Source organism: Rhinatrema bivittatum, chromosome 5 (assembly GCF_901001135.1).
Source record: "Rhinatrema bivittatum chromosome 5, aRhiBiv1.1, whole genome shotgun sequence".
Classification (NCBI taxonomy): Eukaryota; Metazoa; Chordata; class Amphibia; order Gymnophiona; family Rhinatrematidae; genus Rhinatrema; species Rhinatrema bivittatum.
In genome coordinates, this window is record NC_042619.1 from 219,120,763 (window position 1) to 219,146,601 (window position 25,839).

Here is a 25,839-nt window from a genome sequence, read left to right on the forward strand (position 1 = left end):
GGGGCCGCAAGCGGTGGCAAAGAGGAGTGGAGATTTGGTGGGCCGCGAGTAATGCCCAACCTGCTCACGACCCAGAAAACCACACAGTCAGCGGGTGTGATCGAGAACGATGTAGGAGTCGGGGCCGAGACCGGGGGTGGTGGCACGACCTGGGGGGCGGGCGCAAGGGAGAAGGCTCGCCTAGGGCGCCAAATCCCCTTGCACCGGCCCTGCTTAGACACCCAATATACTGTCAGGTCGATGGAATATCCGAGCAGGAAAAACGGGCGTGCATGATTAAGCACCCGCTTTCCTAATGCGTGCCCATTCACCTCTCCCGGGCACGCGATGCAGTAGGCAGATGAGCTGCTGTGTTAAAAAGGAGGCACTAGGGGAAATTGTGCGTCCCTAGCACCTCCTCGGCATCGAGCGCCCAGGAAAAATGGCCGTGCCTGGGTCAGGAAAACGGACGCTCGTAAAATTGAGCATCCGTTTTCCTAACCTGACCGCCGTCAAGACATTTTTTTTATTGTTTTTTTTCATGTTGCTGCTTTCTGTGGTTCCTCCGACTTAATATCGCCACGATATTAAGTCAGAGGAACCACAGAAAAGCAGTATTTTCTGCTGTTAAACGTTTTAGGGCTCCTCAAAGCTTAATGCCAGCTCCAGGGCTGGTGTTAATGTTTGAGGGTTAAAAAGCGCGCATCAGGCGCACTGTTACTTTTTACATTGGGGGTACTAGCTAATAGCCTCATCAATATGGCATTTACACGTGATGAGGAAAGCGGGCGATGGTTTGGATGCTATGATCTCCTTATTGCATCAGTGGGTTATGGATGCGCGTCCAACCGCGGGTTAATCTGTGCGCTAGCTTGAGCACACGGTATTGCTTCGGCCTGTGTGTGTGTTCATACATTTGTTAATACCTGGGAAGCAGTTTTGCAATGGCTCCATATCTCATGGATAATTTGTAAACTCAAAAACCCTCCGTCCATCAGATTCCACGTCCCCGTCCCCCCCTCACGCCCCCGGTATTACAGTGACCTCGGTTTCTTGGTTCTGTATCCCATCTACTGGTGCTCATTAAACAATCCAGCTTTATCTTCACCACACCCAAGGATGTCGTACGCACACAACCTCACAAGCAAAGACGCGGAAAATAAACATGCTCACCTTGAAATAGTTTTGGGAATATTTCTAAGTATCGGCCTGTTCAAGAACCTCTTTTGTCTTAGACGTGAATGGGAGAACTTTTAGCACGCAAAAGTGAAATACGGCAAATGTCATCAGTTCCGCAGCATAATGCCAGCTTAATACAATAAAATGCAGCGATAATGAATGAATGAATTCTGCCGATTTTGCCAGTTTCCTCCAAAATGTTACCAATAAATTCTAAGATGAAATAATGCAGTGAATTTTCTGTAAAATTGTGCAGCTCGGGTATCGCCTTACTATTACTGGACCTAAGTGATCATGTATTTCTGCATCACCTGCAAATAAAGAACATTTTTTTCCGTATTCATTTATCAGTCATTCATGATTATTTTGAATAATAATAGAGTCAGTATTTTGGAACTTGCTCTGATCTTTCTAAACATGTCTTGAGCGAGACAAATGTACAAAAAAGCAGAGGCGGAGAAACCCTGAAGCTGATTAGTTCAGGAAGCATGGTCAGCTGCAGGACACCTAGCCCTCAGGGGTGGTAATGTTCTAACTGTGCATGGCAGTAATAAGCCTGCATGGACCCTTTTCCATGCAAACTTTACCCTGGATTTTCTAAGTGAACTTGTGCGCATCAGTGTGCTTTGAAAATCCACGTGAAAGCGCTCGAGTGGGTGCACAGAGTTTACCTTTGGAGGGTGCAACTTGTGTGGCCCTGATAACCTCTGAGGGTTACCTGAAAAAGAGTCAAATGTAGCCCCCCCTGCCCCCCCCCCAAAAAAATGAGAAAAAAAACCCCACATTCCTGTGGTAACCTTAAAAATCCCTGCAGAACTTATTCAAGCGCACACTCCAATGAAAACGTCAGACCCCCAGCACGACTATGGTTTGGGGCCAGATTCTGCCTGGTTCAAGGGGAATTTTCAAATAGCCCTGGTGGTGAGTAATTGGTGAATTGAAATGTTGGTCACAGTACGTTGTGTAGTTAAACTGGATTACCCCCTTCTTTACTGGAGGTATCTGTCCATGGTCATTTATGGTTACGTGCTGGAGTTACAGCTCTCCGCCGCTGCACTGTGCTTGCACTATAGCCCTGAATGCTCTCTCTTTCTTGGTTCAATAATTATCTTTATGCTTTTTTAACTTTCTAACATCTTGCTGTTATTGCCTTACTGTTTTTCTTAGTTAATGTTTATACTACGTAGAAAAACAATCTTCTCTGAGAAATTTTCCTCTGCCGTCCCATCCTATCCTCAAGAAGATAGGATGGGATCCTGGGATACGATCTCCTTTGGTTTATTTGTACCAGTTGGGTGGACACACTGGGAATGTTTTTGTTGGCACTCGGACGCAGGGGACTGATGCAGCGTGGCTCACGCACTCGTGGTTCCACGTGCACTAAAAGGGGCAATCCAGCACTTTGTTTCCCCCTTTAGAGCAATGTGAGCTCAAGCCAAACCTTGCCTCCCCCTGCCCAGTCAGTCAGGTTTTTAGGATCTCCCTAATAAATATGCATCAGGTATATTTGCATGTGCAGCCTCAAATACATGCTAATATATGTCATATATATTCATTAGGGTTATCCTGAAAAGCTGACCGGCTAGGGGGGGTTGGATGGAGGAGGAAACCTGCGGACTGGTTTGAGTGCACCGGTCATTTATTTATATTTCACATTTTGGCACTTCAAAGTGGATTATATTCGGGTACTGTAGGTATTTCCCTATCCTCAAAGGGCTTATAATCGATCTGGGTCATTCATCAAGCTGCGTTAGGGTTCTAACGTGTGTTATATTGCGTATATTGCACGATATATGCAATATTTTGTATCTCCCCACCCAGATGCCCTCCCTTATTACAATGACCTTCTTTGCATGCAATTTGCATGCATGAATAAAACAAATGCATGCAAAAAGTCATTAATAAGCAATTTGCTGCAAATATTTTATTGCGGCCAACTGAGAGGGTGGTCAGCTGCTAACAGGGGCCATAAAAAAAAAAGTTTTTAAACGCAGCCAAATAGGGAGGTTGAGCGGGGGTGGGGGTCAATGCTGCTCAACCTGCTTCATTCCAGGCTCTTCATTCCTATACCGCACCAGGTACATCTCCTCTGCCTCTCCCTGTCCCTCCATGCTCAGCCTTCTCTCTCTCTCTCCTCTGCTCACCCCTTTCTCCCTAAACCCTCATCCCTGCTCCCCCAGGCTTGTTCATTTTTCTCTGTCCTCTCATCTTGCTCTCCTCTCCCTCAGTACATGCTGTCCCCCCACTCTCGCTCACTCATTCTTGTCTTCTTCCTCTCTGTCCCTCCCCACTTGCTCTCCATGCACCTTCACTCCCTCTTCCCTCACCCTTGTTCACTCTTCTGTCTGTCTCCTTGGAGTAAGGTTAAAATTATCCACAATGGTTGAAATGCATCCTCTTTCCAACTGCCCATGTTGCACAGTGTCCAAAATAATGTGTGAGATACAAGGTAAGTACAAATTCTTTTTCACTCAACGCACAATTAAGCTCTGGAATTTGTTGCCAGAGGATGTGGTTAGTGCAGTGAGTGTAGCTGGGTTTAAAAAAGGATTGGATAAATTCTTGGAGGAGAAGTCCATTAACTGCTATTAATCAAGTTCCTACAGTTGTGCAGTTGGTGATGGATTTTAACCACGTCCACTAGTGTTCTTGCCTATCCCTTGTTTGATGTATCCCTTGTTCAATGTAATATTTTTTAACCTTGGTTCGATGTAAACCGATGTGATATGTCTATTCATGAACGTCAGTATAGAAAAGTTCTAAATAAATAAAAATAAATAAAAGTTGACTTAGGGAATGGCCTCTGCTATTACTGGCATCAGTAGCATGGGATCTTCTTAGTGTTTGGGTAATTGCCAGGTTCTTGTGGCCTGGTTTGGCCTCTGTTGGAAACAGGATGCTGGGCTTGATGGACCCTTGGTCTGAGCCAGCATGGCAATTTCTTATGTTTTTAAATGCCCAGATTGGGTGGACCAAATGGCCCTTTTCTGCTGACATCGTCTGAGTTCTGTGGCTACTTGTGATTTATACTCCAGTGCTCTAACCTCTAGACCAGGGGTTCTCTGATTCTGTCCCTGTAAACCACAGACCAATCTGCGTTCTAGGCCAACCAAAACATGTACATTAATCCAGTTTTGGACCAAGAAAGAATATGCAAAAACCTGGCCTACCTGAAGCTCTTTGCACTAGGCCATTCCTTCTACCTATTGGGGGTACTGGAAAATATGCGACAGATCCAGGGCTGACTCTAGACAGGTGCAGAGTGCAAGGCCCAGGGAAACTCAGCCTTTATCGGGCCCCTGCAACCCCCCACAAGTTTTTGTATTTCTCTCCTTCCCACCAATATGATCCTCTCTCCCCCCACCTCCTCCCAGTCCCTGCTCAAGCTCTCCTCCACCACTAACAGCTCCCTTCCTCCACCTCCCCGCTCCCTGCGCGATCCTCTGACCTCTCCCTCCAGCCAGCAGAACAGTGTGCCTTGCCTGCATCTGCCTCCAGCCCTGCCGGCTTCAGTCTGAATGTGAGATGCCGGCGAGTCCTGTGATACTTATGGGGCCCGGTGTGTTCAGACTTTCAGATTGCAGCTGGCAGAGGAAGAGGCAGATGCAGACAAGAAGAGCTGCTGTCCTCCTGTTGGCAGAAGAGGATTGCGCCAGGCCCAGAGGGCATCCAAGTGCAGTGCCCCGGGCAGTCATCCCTTGAGTTACACTACGCTAGAGATGGCCCTGGATTTTCTGTTCAGTTACTGGAAGAACACTTATCTTAAGAAATTGTTGACCAAGATCCACATTCTATGCTGGGCCTACACGTAGAGCAGCAAGATTCACCTTTAGCCGCTGGGGAGAGAAAACTGCAATGCAAACGTCTGACCCTCCATTAATAGCTGAACTCCTGGCAAAAGAGAACAGATTTAAATTCCACACACCCTGATGTTAGCAAGAAACTCCTCAAGTACACTGTTAATTTTAATAATACCTTAGTTTACTTCTGCTACTTTTGCATCAGAAATAAAAAATATATATATATTCCAGAACGAAACCATTGGTTGTTATTGAACTCGTAAACAGCTGGGACAATGTAGGGTAGAGTAAGGCGTCTGGTTCATGGAGTCACAAGAACTGAAAGTATGTTGTTGAATGGAATATAGCCTTGTCGACGGCTCTGATCTCTCCTTGCTTGGTAGGAGTTGGAGCTCTGGATCTTCCGGTCGTGGTGGATTCTGGTAGTCAGATCTGTGTCTGGCAGACATGCTCTACAGATCGCTTGCTGTAAGTTTTTTTATTTTAGGGACTAGTCCTTCTAGATAAAAAAACAAACAAACCCAAAACAAGGAAAGGTAATCCGTTTTTTCTGGCTCCTTCCAGCAGCTGGTGCTCGGGAGGTGGATCCCATCCATAGTGCTTAGAGTCTTCCAGAGAAACGGAACAGGTGTTTTTCACAAGGATGTGAGTGCCTCCTTGTCCTGGACATATGCCTCGTTCGTCTCGCCTCCCCTAACGTTGAGAGTGTCGCAGTAAATTCCGTTTCCCACCACCGCTGCGTCTGCCATTCTGACTTCTGAGTCTTCTATTCCTGCAGGCTGCCGCTGGTTTCTGAAAGAATTTAATTTCAGAATCAGTCTAGAGTATGTAAGGCACCACATTAATGCACCACTGGCACTTTACTGAGAATAGAAAAAGAAGTGGACATTTTGTCCGTATGGTAAATGCGCCATTAAGCTTTATTTAATAATCTGGCTCCATGTAAATGTTTGCACCCATGCTCTCTTCCAACCCTTACAAGTTACAACTACTAACATAGAAATAGGTCAGTTCAGATCTTTTACAGGACAAATATGCAGTCATGTATCAGTTGTCCTTTTTTGGGTGAGTGATCATGAAGCTGGAAAAAGAGAGGATTGAATTAATCGTATTTATGATAATACCACATTGCAGAAAAATATACACACACACACACACACACACACACAAATAAAAATCAACAAACAAGATCTAGGTGATATCCTTTAGTGGACTAAGATAATGGAGGTAATTTTCAGGAGGATCTACGCTCGTAAATGGGACTTTTGAAATTGCTACTTTTATGGGCCTAGCTCCTTTAAAAATTCCCTCCATAGGGCTGAATTGTCAAAAGGTTTTACGCGTGTAAATGTGCTTTTGAAAATTGCTACTTTTATGCACGGAACCCCTTTGAAAATTCCCTCCCGTAACGTTTTTGAAGGCATTTTTTGGGAGTCCTTTACCTGGCTAAAAGGAGCTGGCTGAAGCCTGCCCGGCCATTGCGCGCGTGGGGATGAGGGGAAAACGCAGGCACAGATCTCGGCATTTACTTTTTCCTGGGACAAGTTCCAAAAGGGAAAGAATTCTCGTACCCTCACTTTGAAAGCCAGCGCAAGGCCCAGGGGCGGGGCATCAATGCAGGCCACGTGAAAATTGCGTCCTATGTGACCAGGGCTCAGGGGGCTCTGCTCCCTTCATGAGGTCAGTGCAGAATGAGCTCAGGATGATGTCGCAGTGCACAGACGTTTGTTTCATTTTGTGTATTTCAAAAGAAAAAAAAAATTTGGGTCCAGCTGCCCCCCCCCCCCCCAAGCGAATCCACCTCCCAGGCTCTCCCGCCCCCCCAACCTCTTACCCCATCCATAGGCTTTGATGACTCTGAATGCCCAGCTGCTCCAACCCTGCTGGTGTAAGGGTAGAAGATGGTGCCGGTCGCCCGAGACAACTGTACAGCAGTTCTCCACGATGACACCGGCCTTGGGTCGACTGGCACCATTTTCTACAATTGGATTGGATGGGGAAGAGATTGGGGGGAGGGGGGGATGGCTGTACAGGAAGGATCGAGAAGGAACCTTTTAAAAAAAAAATTGTGTTCATTTTTTTTTTTGTCATTCGTTTTAACAAAAGCAAATGAAATGAGAAAGCCTGTATTTCAATGAAAGCACATCCCTGGTCCTTCCCCCTTTGTTGCATGTATTGGTCCAAAGAAACTCTTTTATTTGTTCAGAAATTGCCTATCAGTGAATGCTTGGGTAACCCACAAGCTTTAAAGGTTGGTAATTGCCCGATGATATCAGAAGAACGCAGCTCAAAGATTGCAAGCCTTTATGACCGTACGGTGATTGAGGAAAGAGATTCTAACAAGGAAGCTGAACATGTTCAGCTTGCGACCTGGGAGTCTAAAAGAGGCAACCAAGCTGCCTCCATGAACAAGGCAAGGTAGCAACTGAGTGGTGATGGAGACTGCGGGAGCTTGCGGAAAAGGCCTGAAACGAGAATGCCAATCGCTACTGCTCTGTCTTTTAAGAAAGCCATGGCAGCTCTCTCCATCTTGTGCACTACCCCAGGCACCTGCAATGCACATCAGTGGCCGCTCTCTGACCTTGACATTCATTGACTCAGAGTCTAAAACTGTAATGCTTTTACAGCCTCCCCTATCAGCTCAATAATGATTAAGGAAGGAGGGGATGATAAGAATTTCAAAACTCAGCTGACTTTTCTAATCTGCCACATCTCAATAATCGAACTCGGTGGGTATTTTTGTTGGTGAGTTTTACCGACCATAATAAAAATTTACTGTCTCTCTCCACCTACTGCAGAGTTACATTCTTACTAGGACCTCATTTACATTCTGTTCTCTCTCTCTTGATTTATATCCAGTCCCACCCACTTCTTTTATTTGTCATCAATAAACTTATGGGCACTGAACCTTTTGACTGAGAAAACCCTTAAGCAGACACACTCGCCTGTTTTTTTGGTTTTATTGCCTCTTTTGGGGCCTTATTCCTGGGTCACCTATCTCATTACTTATAGTCTAAATATTTTAATTAAAATATCTGAAATCAGGCATTTAGGGTGCAGAAAACCAGAACATTTTAAGATGAAGGGAAGCGGAGATATTGCTGCCTATAAAACAGGAGAAAGAACTGCAGGTGACCCTATCTGATGACTCAAGGCTACCACCAGCCTGACAAGGTAGTGGGGAGGGACAGTAGGTACATCACAAAACGTAACAGATCATACAGCTAATATGCGCCCAAAAATACGTAGACCCTGGTCAGTTCAGCAGAACTCTTAAAGCTCTATCAACACATCATTCCTCCATCGACATGCCCCAAACGCCTGGGTGAACATCATTGTTTTTAACTTTTTCCGGAATGTTTTACTACATGTTCTGCCCTTAGCAGCTCTGGAAGTGAGATCCTGATTGTAGGGCCTGCTACCGCCAATGTCCTTTCTCAAGATTCACGGAGTAATATCACCCGTACAGAGGGGTCGTCTAAAAGATTTCTCCCCAACAATCTTAATAGCCATGGAGGCCTATATATTATTAAAGGCAAAACCATGCTAAAAGGCATCTCAGCCAAAGTCTTGTGAATTGCAATTAAGATATTTAATGTAATGCGCCACTGTATTGGAGGGCACACAGTACCGGAGTTATATATTCATTATGCTGAGTTCAAGATACAACAACCTTGTTATATTGTAACTTTTTACTTCCTCTGCACTGGTTAAAAATAACAAAGTTATTGCACCCCCCTGTTATTTGTAAACCGGCATGATATGATTGCATCATGAATGCCGGTATAGAAAAGTTTTAAATAAATAAATAAATAAGACAACACCTGAGCTGCTGAATTTTGTACTGACTGTAGAGCTTTGATAGCTGAACCTGGCAAACCAATGTAAACCAAGTTACAATAGTCTGGCCCCTAGATAACCAATGCCTATAATACCATCTGTAAATTGCCTGCATTTAAAAATGGTTTGAGTTTCCTTAATAAGCATATCTTATAAAAGGCACTTTTTACCTGAGGGCTTAAGGATATAGCTGAATCAAAGATAATACCAAGATTCCTCACTTGTGATGAGATTGGAATGGAAAAATGAGAGCAATGTCCGTTCTGGTGATTCTGGATAACACCAAGATTTCTGTTTGCCTACATTCAATGCAGACTTATTTGTAAACATTCACTGCCTGATAGATGAAATACATTTCACCATATAATTGTTAGAAATGTGGGACCTTGAGCAGTAGTGCAGTTGACAAGCCCGTATGGCCCACACTGACCACTGGGGACGTACTCTGGATGGGACTGACTGGAGCTTCACCTATACCAACTGATGTTCCCGCAGGTTGAGCCCTTGGTTCAGGCAGCCGGCAGGACTTAGGTGAAGCCCTGGGGTAATGGCCGGAGAGAAAGTCCAAGTCCAGGAAACAATAGGGGCAGGCAGCAGACAGCGAAATCCAGTAGAAGAACCAAGGTCAGGGCAGGTAGCAGACAGCGGAATCCAGTAGAAGAACCAAGGTCAGGGCAGGCAGCAGAAAGTGAAATCCAGTAGACGAACCAAGGGCAGGTAGCAGACAGCGAAATCCAGTAGAAGAACCAAGGTCAGGGCAGGTAGCAGACAGCAAAATCCAGTAGAAGAACCAAGGTCAGGGCAGGTAGCAGACAGCGAAATCCAGTAGAAGAACCAAGGTCAGGGCAGGTAGCAGACAGCGAAATCCAGTAGAAGAACCAAGGTCAGGGCAGGTAGCAGACAGCGAAATCCAGTAGAAGAACCAAGGTCAGGGCAGGTAGCAGACAGCGAAATCCAGTAGAAGAACCAAGGTCAGGGCAGGTAGCAGACAGCGAAATCCAGTAGAAGAACCAAGGGCAGGTAGCAGACAGCGAAATCCAGTAGAAGAACTAAGGTCGGGGAGGCAGCAGACAGGCAAGTTCAGGTTCAAAGCAAGGGGACCAGCTCAGGAGGCAATCAGGAGAGTCAGAGAACGAGCCAAGGACAAGCTAGGAAGTAAGTCAGGGGAGACAGGGCAAGATAGGGAAGGCAATGAACAGACTAACACAAAGGACCAGAATCAGGAACGTCAAACAGACCAAGACACAAGACCACGACAGGAGCAGTAACACCAGAAGACAAGATCCAAGAATATGGGCAAACAATGCAGGGAGAAGCAAAATGCATTGATGAGCAGATCTCTCAGGAGACCTGTTGCCGGGGCAAGGAGTGCTGGATCAGACCGGCTTATGTAGCTAAGGCAAGTGACGTCATCTTGAAGAAACTGCAGTGGTTTCCCTGCCAAGGGGATGATTATTATGCACTTAGTTGGTTGTGCATGGGCTTAGAGCATCCATTGCCGGGTCCTTGCTGTATGTGCATAATGGCGGTATTCTGCCAAGATGAAGGAGCCACATGCCGGTAAGTCGGGTAGCTGGAAGGAAGCAGCCGGGGCCCGCAGTTTCTAACAATAATTCAGGGCTTCTGACAAGGTTGTGGTCACAGGGATTGTGAATTGTATGTCATCAGCATTTAGACAGTATTCTGCACTTAATTCTGCAACTAATCTGCAGAAGGGTTTTAAGAAGATGTTAAAAAGAGTTGCAGATAATGCAGAACCTTGTGGGACACCTATTTTACAAGGGATCTAAGAAGAGGAATTAGTGAATCTTACTTTTTAAGCATGATCACTCATGCACAATTTGAACCACTTTAGTACTACATTATAGATGCCTCTGAAAGATCTGCCAACAGTAGATAATGGTTTAACATGTCAAAAACCATGTTAAAAACACTGTCCTTTATCAAAGCGTCTTCTAAAGACATCTAGGCTGGATAACAATAAGATCTCAATATTATGAGCTATTCCAAAGTCGAACTGGTATCGATCTAAAATCTCATGGCCATCCAAATATATTTGCCACTATTTCAATACTATCCCATCAACTACTTTCGCTAAAAATGGCAGGGATGAGATGGTACAACAAATATGGTAGTAGTATCAAGGTTAGGGCTTTTTAGAACTGGTCATACTGAAGCACATTTTAGGTGAGAAGGGACATGTCTTAAGAATGATAAATTCACGAGCTTTGCAATGGCCAAACCAATATTATCATGAATGGATTTCAGAATTACTGCAGTGCCGGCAGCAATTCTGTGCCACAGATTGATTGTTGCGTTCGTGCCTGTTCTCACCCTCGCTCCACCCTCTCTACCTTTGTGGTGACTCCCTTCGGGTCTGACGGACAGATGCTGCCGTGGCTTCTCCTCGCCTCTTCTTCCTGGAATCCCCGGGCTGGCTTGACGCTGTGGATCTGCCATGTTCCTGATGACGTAAGGGCGCACGCGTGCTCCAGAGTTTATACCAGCAAGGGTGCGAACCTCGGGGGCGTCTCCCCGTAGTGATGTCATCCGCTTCCAACTTAAAAGGTCTTTGCTTGCAACTACGAATCGAGTTAGCAAGGGGAATTCTTTCTCCATTGCTCTGCCTCTACAAACTTACCTAGGGATACCTGCTCCTCGGGAGTCCCACTCTCTCTCTTCTTGATTTCAGATTGCTACGATGGGATCTGGTACTCGCTCCTTGAGGGCCTACGTTCCTGAATGCTCAGAAGACTCCTTACTGCCTGGAGGCGATCGCAGACGTGAACACAATGAGTTCTATTACAGATAGGAACCAGTACTCGCTCCACAAGGGCCTATGTTCCTAAAACCCTTCACAGACTGTCTTCTATCTCAAAAGCTATCGCATACCTATCTCTTATGAATTACTATTATAGCTTGCAGATAGGAACCGGTACTCGCTCCACGAGGGCCCATGTTCCTAAAACCCTTCACAGACTGTCTTCTATCTCAGAAGCTATCGCATACCTATCTCTTATGAATTACTATTATAGCTTGCAGATAGGAACCGGTACTCGCTCCACGAGGGCCTAGGTTCCTAAATCTCTCCAAGACTTTCTTCTATTCCAGAAGCCATCTCATACACAGATATTGTGAGTTATTATTTCAGACTGCATATAGGAACCAGTACTCGCCTTCGGCTCCTGTTCCTGAATATACTGAAGACTCTCTGTTGCATAAGAGGTCATTACAGATATCTACAATTGTGAGTGTATCATCTATTACTGGTTATGTATCCAGCATACCCTGTCTACTCACTATCTATAGTCTCTCTCTACAGCTCAGCAACCCAGAGATCGCAATTCCAGTATCTGCTGGGCACATCAGCTCACTACTGCCACCTCTGGTGGTTCTACTTCTAGTCTAATAAAGAACTATCTGTGTTTGTCTCAGTACTCCAGCCTAGCCGGTGGTCCCTCTCAGGATCTCCTCCTGGGGGCGCTATCATCTGCCATTGGCTCAAGGATTCACCATTTCTACTAAGTGTTTATTCCTTACATTACTAGAGAGGTCTCATACCAACTGCCTCTCTGTGGGAGCCAACCCACATCAGATCACTATCTCCTCCTACAGAGTATTACATATCGCTAGCTCCTCTCCTTGGGGAAACAGCATTCTACAAAAGACTACTTCTGCCTCCCTGGCGGTTACATCACTAACAGATTGCTATCCCCTCTCTTCTCGAGGAGTGATCTACAACAGTTTGTTAATGTCTCCCCTCTGGAAGAGCTAGGCCATAATAGATTGCTAACTCCTCCTTCTATGGGAGTATCCAGCAGCCAGATCAATAACAGATTGCTAGCTCCTCCCTTCTGGAGGAGCAGATCACTAACAGATTGCTAACTCTGCCCTCCTGGAGGGGTGACTGCTAACAGATTGCTAACTCCGCCCTCTTGGCAAGGTGATCCCTAACACTGATTGACACCCTCTCATCCAATCAAATTTCCACCAGGAGGAAAGAGTGCCAATCAGCACAGCTGGGAGAAAGAATTCAAAATAAGAGAGCAGCCACTTGAATAGAAAGGACTCACGCTCTACCTCTGGACCTACTGCTGGTACTACTGCTGACATCTAGTGGCCTAAGAAGACAACTGCCTATCAAGATCTGTGCTGCTGCTGATTCACCCAGAGCAGAACGGTTTGTACACTACATTTGCTGAATATTTTTATTTTTGCAACTATTGGGGTAGATTTTATAATTTTGCGCGAGCGTGTACTTTTGTTCGTGCACCAGGCACGAACAAAAGTACGCTGGATTTTATAAGATACGCGCGTAGCATTTGTGCAACTTGTGCGTGCCGAGCCCGGCGCGCGTTGCCTGTTCCCTCCGATGCCGCTCCGAAATCGGAGCAGCCTCGGAGGGAACTTTCCTTCCCCCTCCTTCCCCCTCCCTTCCCCTACCTAACCCACCCCCAGGCCCTATCTAAACCCCCCCCCCTACCTTTGTCGGCAAAGTTACGCCTGCTGGAAGCAGGCGTAACTTTGCGCGCGCCGGGCCGGCTGCCCCGCTCCGTGTTCCGGTCGCTGGTCTGGAGGCCGCAGCCACGCCCCTGGAACGCCCCCGGGCCGAAACCACGCCTGCGGTGCTGCCCCCGAAATGCCGCATCACTCGAGACACGCCCCCGAAATGCCGCATCACTCGAGACACGCCCCCGAAACACCGTGTCATTCCCAACACGCCCCCGACACGCCCCTCCAGTAAGCCCCGGGTCTTACGCGCGTCCCGGGGCTTGTGCGCGCCGCCGAGCCTATGCAAAATAGGCTCGGCGCGCGCAGGGGGGTTTGGGGTAAGTTTTCGGGGGGGTACACGCGTACCCCTTTGAAAATCTACCCGATTGTGTTTTACATATTATTTCTGAATGATTTTTATTTATTTATGCAAATGTATTTATATGTATTATATATATTTGGGTGTTTTCCCCTGGTTTGTTTCCCACTCCATGGATTCTGTGTTATGATTCTGAAGGTGGACCCTTTATCCGATGTAGAGTTGGCGCTACCTGAGAGGGTAAACCCTCTTAGGTCCCTACCGTCGGAAGGGACCTAAGAGTGAAGCAGAGGCCAAATGGAGCTTCACCAATACCAGCCCCGTTCCCCACGGGTTGAGCCTTTGGGTGCATGGGGCCAGCTGGACTTAGGTGGGCCCCTGAAGACAGTAGAACGGTCGAAGTACAGTCCAAGGTCGAGGCCAGAAGAATGGTTGGACGCCGGTCTGGGGGTCGAAGCCAGAAAAATGGTCGGAATTCGGTCCAGAGGTCGAAGCCAGCAGAATCCGTCCAACGAGGAAAGGAGCAGGAGCTGGGACCGGAAGGCAGGAACAGGACCAAGGAGAACAGGCAGCGGAGCACAGGAACGGAACAGGAACTCAGAGCACTGAAGCAACTCAGGACCAGGAGCCAAGAAATCAAGGCAAGGTCTGAGGAGCAGACTTTGCCCCTTTAAATAGAAAGATCAGCTGCGCACGCAGCTCTAGGGAGACCTGGTGGGGGAGAAGCCAGCAACCAGGAAGAAAGGCAGAGATGTGGCCCACCTCAGCGGCGGCTGCAGCAGCCACAGGGGGGGGGGGGGAACGCTGTCGATAACTGCTTGCTGCCAGTGCCTCGGGGATGGCCTGACTGCACCGGTGAGTGGTCGGCCCTGGTAGGGGTCTGCTGTGGCCAGCAGCCATAACAGTACCCCCTCCTTTAGGCCTCCCCCTAGAAGGCTTGGGTTTTCCCGGGTGATCAGTGTGAAAGCTTTTGATAAGATCCTTATCTAGGATGTTCATAGCAGGTTCCCAAGAATTCTCCTCGGGCCCGAATCCCTCCCATGCCAGAAGGTACTCCTATTTGCTGCCTCGTTTCCAGACATCGAGGACTTCACGAATTTGGTATATGGTTTCCTCCTCCACCCTGGGCTGCGGAACTTCAGGAACGTTCCAAGTAGGCCAGGTGAGAACCAAGGACTTCAAAAGGGACACGTGGAAGGAATTATGGACCCTCAACGTGGCAGGCAGACGAAGTTGATAAATCACAGGACCTAACTGCCTTATCACCGGGAAGGGACCAATGTAGCGGGGGGCCAATCACATTGATGGGACTCTCAGACGGATATGCCTGGTGCTAAGCCAAACCTTTTCTCCCGGACGGAACCGGGGAGCCGGTTTTCGATACTTGTCGACAAATTTCTTCAAGGTGCGAGCCGCCTTAAGTAGCATCTGCTGGGTATGGACCCAGAGCTTTTTCAACTGTGCTGCAGTTAGCTGGGCTGCTGGCGAGGAAACAGGCAAAGGCAAGGGCGGCCTGGGTTGTTGCCCAAAAGCAATTTGAAAGTGTGAGGCCCCGGTTGAGGTACAGGCCTGTGAGTTGTGGGAGAACTCAGCCCAAGGGAGAAGTGCTGCCCAGTTGTCCTGACGGGTGTTGACATATAAACGTAGAAATTGTTTTAAGGTACGATTAGTCCATTCCACTTGACCTTTGGCTTGAGGGTGAAATGCAGTGATAAAATCCAGGGAAATGCAAAACTTCTTGCAGAGGTTGAGCCAATATCGGGCTGTGAATTGAGGTCCGTGATCGGATGCGATGTGCTGCGGAATTCCGTGGAGATGGAAGATATGTAACATGAATAGTTGGGCCAGACAAGGAACAGACGGGAGGGAGGGTAGCGGGGTGAAGTGGGCCATTTTAGAAAATCGATCCATTACTACCCATATCACTGTGTTGCCCTCAGAGATCGGAAGATCCATGATGAAGTCTGTGGAAATGTGTGTCCATGGCTTCGTAGGGATTGGAAGAGGTTGTAATAGCCCCCAAGTTTTCCCTGCTGGAATCTTGTGCTAAGCACAGATTGGGCATGAATTGACATATGCTCGTATATCTTTGCGCATCTCTGGCCACCAATAATACTGCTGGAGAAGGGTTTGAGTCTGGTCTCGTCCTGGATGTCCAGCCAACTGGGAGTCATGAGCCCAGGCTAGCACCTTGCTACGAAACCTCTTCAGTACCACAGTTTTACCAGGTGGGACTGTAATAGTAGCAGAGAGGATGATGCGAACTGGGTCTATAATATGTTGAATAGGCTCATCCGTGTCTTCAGCAGAGAAAGAGCGGGATAAGGCATCCGCCTTGATGTTTTTACTGGCTGGTCGATAGCGGAGTTCAAAGTCAAAACATGTGAAAAAGAGCGCCCAGTGAGCTTGGCGCGGGTTCAGATGCTGGGCTTGCTGGAGATACACCAAGTTCTTATAGTCTGTGTAAACTGTTATACGGTGTTGTGCTCCCTCCAGCCATTGTCGCCACTCCTCGAATGCAAGCTTAATGGCTAGGAGCTCCTTGTCGCCGATGGAATAGTTATGTTCTGCCAGAGAGAATTTTCTTGAGAAGTAAGAGCAGGGGTAGAGGTTCCTGATGCATCGTTTTGGCTAAGGACAGCTCCTACTCCCTCAGCGGAGGCGTCTACCTCCACCGTAAACGGGCGTCTGGGATCAAGATGCCGAAGGCAAGGTCTCTGTAAGAATAACTTCTTGAGAGCCTGGAAGGCTTCTTCTGCCTCCTCAGGCCAGGCCTTGATATTCGCCCCCTCATGAGTTAGAGCAGTGAGAGGTGAGGAAAGTTTAGAAAAGTTCTGGATAAAACTACGATAGTAGTTAGCAAAACCGAGGAAGCGCTGGAGTGCACATAACTGCTAGGGTTGGGGCTATTCTTGGATACATTTCAACTTGGAGGAGCCCATCTGAAAGCCCTGATTAGAAATAATGTACCCCAAAAAGGGTAGTGATTCTTTTTCAAAAATGCACTTTTCAATCTTAGCATAGAGTCGATTTTCTCTTAAGCGTTGCAGAACCTGGATGACATGTTGTCAATGCGTCTGTAGGTCCCGGGAAAAAATCAGGATGTCGTCTAAGTAGACTACTATGCAGACATAGAGCAAGTCATGAAATATTTCATTAATGAGGTGCTGGAAGACGTCAGGAGCGTTAGTCAGTCCGAACAGCATGGCGAGATATTCATAATAGCCATCTCTAATATTAAAAGCTGTCTTCCACTCATCACCCTCTCGAATCCTGATCAAATTATAGGCTCCTCAAAGATTCAATTAAAAGAACACTCTGGCTCCCTGTAAACGGTCAAAGAGCTCAGCTATTAGAGACAATGGGTATCGGTCCTTGATGGTAATAGCATTCAGCCCACGGAAGTCGATACAAGGACGCAAAGTCCCATCCCTTTTTCCGACGAAGAAGAAGCCAGCCCCGGCTGGGGATGTGGACCAACGGATAAACCCCTTCTGAAGAATGTCCTGAATATATTCGGTCATGGCGCGGGTCTCCAGGGCGGACACAGGTAGACTCTACCTTGAGGCGAAGTGGCTCCAGGAACCAGATTAATGGCACAATCAAATTCTCGATGCGGAGGCAATGTGTCCGCGGCCTTTTTGGAGAATATGTCAGCAAACTGTACTGAGAAGGCAAGCCCTCTAAAAGTGATGTAGCTACAGGAGGCAAGGAGGGGGTCGTACCCTTAAGGCAGGTTTCGTGGCATGCTGAACCCCAGTGAGTTAATTTTAAAGACGTCCAGTCGAAATGCGGATTCTGACGTTGCAGCCAAGGTATACCAAGAACAACCGGATGGATGACTTTCTGGATGACATATAGAGTGATATGTTCCGTGCGGTCCGGTGTGATGTGGCATTCCAGAGGAACTGTGTGGTGCGTTATTCTCCCCGGCAGAGGGTCTCCATGGATGGAGGTGAGAATCAACGGCCTCGGGCACGGACGAGTGAGGATGAGCGATGTGAATCGGGCATCGGACAATTGAAAATATCGTCAATATTTTCAAATTGTCAGAAATCAGGGGCTCCCCTGAAACGATAGGAAAACCCCACGATATTGATCGTGGGGGTTCTCTTATCGTTTTGGGGGAGGGCGGGAAAAACAGCACACAAAAATAACCCCTAAACCCACCCCGACCCTTTAAAACTAATCCCTTTGCTACCCCCACCCTCCTGACCCTCCAAAAAACATTTTACAGGTACCTGGTGGTAAGGTGGGGGTCCCGGGAGCGATCTCTCGCTCCCGGGCCGTCGGCTGCCACTAATCAAAATGGCGCCGATGGCCCTTTGCCCTTACCATGTGACAGGCTATCCATGCCATTGGCCGGCCCCTGTCACATGGTAGGAGCACTGGATGGCCCACGATAAATAATGCATGCGTTATAGTGTTATTGCGGACGTTCAAGTTCTAACACCTGCGATAACACCCTAATGCATTTGATGAATGACCCTGGAAGTTTGTATATGAACATAACATAAGAAATTGCCATGCTGGGTCAGACCAAGGGTCCATCAAGCCCAGTATCCTGTTTCCAACAGAGGCCAAACCAGGCCACAAGAACCTGGCAATTACCCAAACACTAAGAAGATCCCATGCCACTGATGCAATTAATAGCAGTGGCTATTCCCTAAGTAAATTTGATTAATAGCCATTAATGGACTTCTCCTCCAAGAACTTATTCAAACCTTTTTTGAACCCAGCTACACTAATTGCACTAACCACATCCTTTGGCAACAAATTCCAGAGCTTTATTGTGCGTTGTGTGAAAAAGAATTTTCTCCGATTAGTCTTAAATGTGCTACTTGCTAACTTCATGGAATGCCCCCTAGTCCTTCTATTATTCGAAAGTGTAAATAACCGATTCACATCTACTCGTTCAAGACCTCTCATGATCTTAAAGACCTCTATCATATCCCCCCTCAGCCGTCTGTTCACCAAGCTGAACAGCCCTAACCTCTTCAGCCTTTCCTCATAGGGGAGCTGTTCCATCCCCTTTATCATTTTGGTTGCCCTTCTTTGTACCTTCTCCATCGCAACCATATCTTTTTTTGAGATGCGGCGACCAGAACTGTACACAGTATTCCAGATGCGGTCTCACCATGGAGCGATACAGAGGCATTATGACACTTGCCGTTTTATTAACCATTCCCATCCTAATAATTCCTAACATTCTGTTTGCTTTTTTGACTGCTGCAGCACACTGAGCCAATGATTTGGATATGTGAAAATGTTCCTATAACACCCTAAATCTCGCCCGCGATCATGCCCTAACGTGATTTGAAAAATGACCCAGTTAGATCTTTATGGCTATCCATCACCCTTTATCTAGAAAGACTCATGAAAATGGTGTAATTCTTTGGGCTTTTCAGAAATGATCTTCTGGCGTACAGATGCACTCAGGTCTTACACTGCCTTACTGAACAAATGAGTCGCTAAGAATGATAAACTGGCAGCTAACCAATTAACTGACAACAACGTCCTGTACAGGGGTCAAATGGTTCCAAAATTCTCTCTCAGTTTGGGGTTAATTTGGTAACAGACTTCATAAATTTATGGGCTGTTGCACACATACGTTACACCAATTTTCCAATCGTTAAAAATTACTCCGGCAAAACAAGCTGCACACAAGTACACCTGCTATTTGGTGTGGGTAGTTTTGCTATGAAAATTTATGTGCATCATTTTTTGAAATCAAAAGGTATGCATGTGAATGAAAATCCTGCCCAGACCCCTCCTCTCCCAAATGAGGGTAAAAGTGTGCACATACAGGTCCCACATTTGGGAGAGAAATGCCTATTAAAGTTACCCTCCCCATGTGGGACACATTTTCTCTTATGCAATCATGGGTGGCAGAATAATTCACTGCACTTGACAATGGTCGGCAAGCAAACGTGAAAAAGAGGTCCTCGCCTGTAGGAGATCTGAATATTCCTGCAGAAAGGAGGCAAAAAAAAAAAAAAAAAGAGCCAGAGGTCGAAAATTTCCAGATATTCGGCCACATCCTTGGTTCAAGAAATGGGCAGGGGAAAGACAGAAGCAGAGAAACAGAGAATTATGGTAAAATTCTCAGCCAAAACATTGCAAAATCAATTGATGATTTAACGGGGGTAATTTCCAAACTGCCTGCACTGAGGACCAAGTCCGTGCATCCTCTTTACCCCAGTTTTGAAAGGGAAAGTTTGTGCATGCTTTCACTTTGCACCTTTCCCCAGGGAAAAGTGCCCGCACCTGCTTTTTCTGCGCATATATTTTCCGAACAAAAGTACAATCGTAGGTTTGAAAGTCTTAAACTACGTGTGCAGTTTTCTTCCCAGCCTGGTAACAGTACACCGTGTATATCTTTACCTGCGGATTCAGACTGACAATCTAACACTTTTTACCAGCAGAAATCCCTTTGAAAATTGACTTCTTATCATACACTTCCATGTACATGGGTTAGGGACAGGAGGATATGAAGTAAGGCACCCTTGAGAAGGGATGGGTGTATCAGATTGGGCCCTCTTATGTTCTCTCATCCTACCTTTTGCGTTGCCGGATTCCTGACACAATCAGGAAAACAATTCCTATGACGATAATGCCGGTGACAACCCCAAATACAATAAGCCAGGAGGTGCTGGATGAGCCGGTGGTCGGGGACAGTGTTGGGGGAATTTCCACAAACTGCAGCGTGTTGTCATTCAGCAGGAAGGCGCTGTTAATCCTGTTTCTGTTCTTACTGAAAGTAGAAATGAAGATCTTCCATTCAGTGCCTTGCAGTACTACCAAACCTCTCTTAGACCATCTTTTCAGAGACACACTCTTGCTTAATATCTCTTTGCATTCAGAGTCGATCCAGCTCTGTTGATCACCAATAAATTGCAAACTTGAGATTTGACATGAGAAGAGTTTTGGAGCAGAAAATCAATATGTAAAGCTGGCAGGTTTCGTATGTTCCCCTTTGCCCCTTCAGAATGATTGTCTTGTCAAGAAAAGCAGCAATTAACTAACTCTTCGGTTCTTATTCACAGGGAAGATAATTTTCAATGTAACACTATCATAGCAATTTTCAAAAGCCCATTTGTGTGCCTAAAGTGCACTTATATACATAAAAACCTATGGACAATTCAATGGCATATATTGCAGAATTTTCAAAAGCCCCCTTACATGGGTAAAGTGCATTTATACTAGGGATGGGCATTCGGAAGAAACAAAATGGGAAATGAGACTAAATTTCCTATTTCGTTTCGGGCCATTTTCAAAATGGAAAGTGTTAAATTCCAACGAAATTTAATTAGAATCTCGTTTCATTATGAAAACCGATAAAAAAAAAAGTCAATGGTCAGGCCTAGGTCTAGGCCCTTAGCCAGGGCCTCGCCTAGGTAATAGATTAAGACACAAAGCAGGGGGCCCCTGCCTACACCCGAGCAAGACTCTGATGCCTCGGCCAACGCCCAAGGCCTGGGCCTCACCTAGGCATAGCCATAAACTGACAAAGCCATGGCCTATGCCTGGTCGAGACTCGAGAAACAGCTCAGAACTAGGAAATTTCCCTGCTCCACCTTCCCCTCACTTACTGAATCTGATGCCATGTCTTGGCCTAGTCCTGACACCTGGACTCGGCCCAGATCCAAACCTGACACCAGGACCTGGTCCGGAGACTGGGTTCCAATGCCTGGGCCTAGGCCAAGCCGGTGGAATCCAGACTCTGGGCCAGACCATGGCGTTGGGCCTGGGTCTGAGTCAAAGCACAGGCATCATGAACCAGTCTGTAGACTGGGCCCAGGCATCAGGACTGAGCCTGGCATCGGGTCCAGGCCTCCAAGCCTGGGCTTTGCGTAGAGTCTAAGCCAAGGTTGTGGTGACCTACCACAACCTTGGCTTAGACCTAGGCCCAGGGTGAAGCCTAGGCTTCACCCTGGGCCTAGGTGTCAGGATCAGGCCTGATACCTAGGCCCAGGCTAAAGCCTTAGAATTGCATAAGCTTAGGCCATGGTACGTCACTGCAACCTCAGCCTAGGTCTAGGCCTCATCTGTGGATCCCCCCACACTGGGTAAGTCGAGACTAAGAAGGATCCTGACCCTGGCATGGGTTAGGGGCATGGGAGGCCTCGGGATGCTCTGTTTCTTTTTTTTTTTCTATTTTGGGTTTTTGGGGGTTTTGTTTTTTTTTTTTGGTTTGAAATGATTTTTATTAGTAATCAGCATAGTATACATTCACGCACATAACATCAGTACCGAATACATGGTCATAATCCAATAATGTCAGATCCTAGTGATACTGAGGATCAGTGACTTACTTAGTACCATATGCTCTGTTGCTGCTACCTTTAATGGAACATACTTCAGCAATCCCCCCCCCCCATTCCCCTTCCCCCCCTACCCACCCCATCCCCCCCCAGAACCATACCAACATGTAAATGAAAGAAGCAAATATAATCAAAGCAGTAATAACCAGAACCATATTGAGCAAAACTGCGATGTGTGACCGTTGACAACACCCTCGGCGCATCTTAAAGCAGAGTGACCTGAGAAGACCGGAGAGGCAGATACAAGCCCAGTCATCCCTTTCTGTAACCCACAATCCCCTAAGGGGTATCAGGGGTTTTTTTAATGTTTTTTTTTTTACTAAAAAAAATGAAATAAGCATTAGATGAACTAAATTCATGGGGAATCCCCCCAACAGAAGATAAAAAATAAAACAAAATGTTTACTTCTTTCTACCCCTAATTTATACATGTAAATCCCAATTTTAAGCATGTAAATCCTTTTGAAAATTCCCTCCTATTGTTTTTCTCCCATTTTGTGCCCATTAGTATTAGGCCCTTAGACGTTCAGAGGCAAGACTTGGCAATCTCCAGCAAGTGATGGAGGATTGATGTGGACAGATGTTAAATTAAGCAATCATGACTTATGGGACAGGCACTTCTTTGCACGTTAACAGTCAGCTGGAAGAGTCAGTTATTAGCTAACTTTAGAAAACAGAGCATTAGCGCTGACCAGGCATCGGCCAGACAGGGTGGGCATATGTCAACACAGACAACTGGCACAGTTCTGACATGGTGCATCTTTCACCTAAGGACTGACTTTCCTGAAGCTTCTGGAAGGGTTAAAAAAAACCTTTATACTAGGAAAAACTTCTGTGAGATGCTCTGTAGGAATTTTACCCAATTTTCTAAAATGTAATGCTTTTGAGCAAAAGTCTTGCGGCTCATCTTTGCTTCCACGTTCTACTCTGTGGAAATTTTTCCCTTCTTACAACACAGGAAACTAAATTCTCGGGCAAATTGTGCGCCATGTTAGAGCTCTGCATGCTATATGGCTCTTCAGGCTTTTCCCACCACACATATTTTTGCTTCTAATTTTGCCCTCAATTTAAATCTTGGCTGGAGATTTCTTTGTATTTACTCTGACAACAAGCCTGCTTGGGCCACTGGTACACTGAATACACCTGGCCCTCTGATCTGAAACCTGAAACTGAAGTGGGTTTTGTATAACAGCTCAGCCCCTTGCTCTAAATTACCAGTGGCATTTTAAACACTTTTAAACTCTGCTCCTCACATCAAGGTAGCCAAGCCAGTAGCACTGGAATATCTTCAGTAGCAAACTGTGCACGGAAAAGGTTAATGGTAACTCAGCTTATAAAGTGGAGCAGGTTAATTTACTTCCTAAAGAGAGGCCAAAAAGGCACCTCACAAATTTCGGGGCTCATAAATCCTCAAAAGACTTCAATATGGTCTTGACAGCAGTTCCTCCTCTTCCTCCTCCTCTTGAAGGCCATGACAAATCCTTTTTTTTTTTTCCTTTTTTTGCTGAATATTTCCCAAATATTGTATACAACAAATGCTATTCAGGTCCGTTTACCCATTAACCTTCCAGAGGCCAAAACAAATTTTGTGTGAACCGAGCCTAAAGTGCACTATATTCTGTCATTTCATGCATTTTGCAAAACTTTTCAAAAGGAGCCCAAACCATCAGCCACAACAACCCAGAATCTGATGGCAGAGAAAGACCCTAAGGCCTATTTGTCCTCTGCCTAATTTACTTCCTGGTGCAATGCCCTGGACCCCAGTTAATCTTTTTTTTCTTTCTGTTTCTCATCCATCTTTCTCGCCCTTCCTTTTTGCTTCCTTTTCATTCCTTCTGCAACATTCAAGACGTGACCTTTCTCTCTCTGGATTACACCGTTTCCTTCTTCTGCATTTTGTTATGGCCAGTCTGGCTGTATGAAATTTGAAATGAATATATAATTTTAAAATATTGTACTGTGCAGTAAGAGGAATGTTACCTTATCGCTGATGCGATGTCACTTCTGGAAACAGTGGAATTGTCCGTGTTATTTCTGACTGCAAAGAAAAACGAGACCCGCTTGGTGACGTTGCAGATGATCACGTCAGAGGCCCTGCAGATTCAGAAAAGGGATGAGAGCTCATCAGGGACTCTCCAATGCAATGCACCAGCAGACAGTTTAAGGGGCTGCACTATCAGCAGATCCAAAATACAAGTCCTAGATCCTTGATAGTCGCAGTTTCAGGCACGTGAAAACTGGAGCCTTTGCAGGTTTCTGATATCTATTATTGGACCAACAAAAAAGACATTGCAGTACATAACATGGGCAAACCATATCACCAGCCCTCACCAGTGACATGGCTTTAACCCTCTCCTCCTTCTGCTACTCCTACTTAACATTTGTATATGCTGCAAGCTGAATTGCTCTCCCCCTCTCCTGCCAGAAGAACCAAGGCATGCTTAATTTGGAAATACAAGCAGCTTTACTAACAGAGCCTTACAAATCCATATTTCAAAAACTATACGTAGCCAGTGTTTGCCACTGAGCCTATGCATTGAGGCAAGGGTTCTTCAGTACTTGGTCAATGAAGTTGGTGAATTGGATCTCCAGTGGAAGGGAATACTGCACTCTTCTCCTTTTCAGAAGGAGAAGAGTGCAGAACTCCACACAAAAGGGTCTATTTATAAAAGGTGTGATGTGTATTAGTCAAGAGGCCCCTTGAGAAATAATGGGAGCCATGGTAAATAACTTGTATTATTTATTTATTTATTTATTTTGAATTCTTATATACTGACATTCCTGTAAAGTATACAGATCATACCGGTTTACAGTGTAACAGAACTGTCACAAGTGGCGATTACATAGAACATAAAACGTTAGAACATCGGAACAATTTGTACATAAATAAACCTGCTGTTATATAAAATATTAGGGTATCAGAACAATGGGAACATTGGGAGAATACAAGGAACAAATGGAAACTTTATAAACTGAAGGCGAGGTAACTATGAGATGTTATTGCCGTAATATTGTAAAAGACTTCAGCCCAGAGGAAAAAGGGGGGCTCCCCGAAGGAAAAAGGGGGGCTCCCCGAAGGGCCTCAGGGACTGTGTCGAGAGTGGAGTGTGAAGAATTTATCCTCGTGTCCATGTCCTTCGTCCATGTCCTTCGAGAAGCGTCGGAGTGAGTTTGAGTTTCCGGGAAGGCTTGCATGAAGAGCCACGTCTTTAGATTTTTTTTGAAGGTTTGGTGACTAGGTTCTTGCCGTAAATCTGGTGGAAGAGAGTTCCATAGAGTAGGTCCTGCTGTTGAAAATGCTCGTTTTCTTAGCGAGGATTTGGCCGGTGGGGCATACAGGGAGCCTTTGTACGCTCTCCTGATTGGTCTGTCTGAAGTGTGTGGCGGAGTTGAATACTGAGTTTGAGAGGGGCGATGTTGCGGATGTCCTTGTGGATCATCATGAAGACTTTGAAGGATATTCTAAATTTGACGGGTAGCCAGTGAAATGACTGAAAGATGGGAGAGATATGGTCTCTTTTGTTTGAGTTAGTGAGTATCCTGGCAGCGGCATTTTGGACCATCTGCAGGGGTTTGATAGTTATTGCAGGGAGACCTAGCAAGAGGGAATTGCAGTAGTCTAATTTAGAAAGGATGATAGATTGAAGCCCTAGACGGAAGTCTCGGAAATGCAGGAGAGGTTTAAGTATTTTGAGAACTTGTAATTTAAAGAAGCATTCTTTGGTGGTGTTATGGACAAAAGATTTCAAATTGAATTTATTGTCGAGCTGAACCCCTAAATCTCTGACGGAAGGGGAGAGGTTGATAGCTGTTTTAGCGAATTGAGAAGCGCTTGGAGAGTTGAGGAGAACTTGGTTATCATCCGGTGAGATGATGAGTAACTCGGTCTTGTTTGTATTAAGGATCAG

At 46.1% G+C, this 25,839-nt stretch overlaps 1 protein-coding gene across 1 annotated transcript in view; it reads right to left on the reverse strand.

Annotated features, from left to right (window-relative positions):
- Positions 1-5,099: 5,099 nt before the first annotated feature.
- CLTRN (collectrin, amino acid transport regulator) overlaps positions 5,100-25,839 on the reverse strand; it is a 56,048-nt gene continuing 35,308 nt past the window's right edge. Inside the window, exons 4-6 of the mRNA XM_029603228.1 lie at positions 23,912-24,025; positions 20,168-20,362; positions 5,100-5,750 (exon numbers count right to left, since the gene is read on the reverse strand). Coding sequence (XP_029459088.1) covers positions 5,594-5,750; positions 20,168-20,362; positions 23,912-24,025 — 466 coding nt within the window. The 3' untranslated portion in view covers positions 5,100-5,593. The remainder of the gene's footprint in view (positions 5,751-20,167; positions 20,363-23,911; positions 24,026-25,839) is intronic.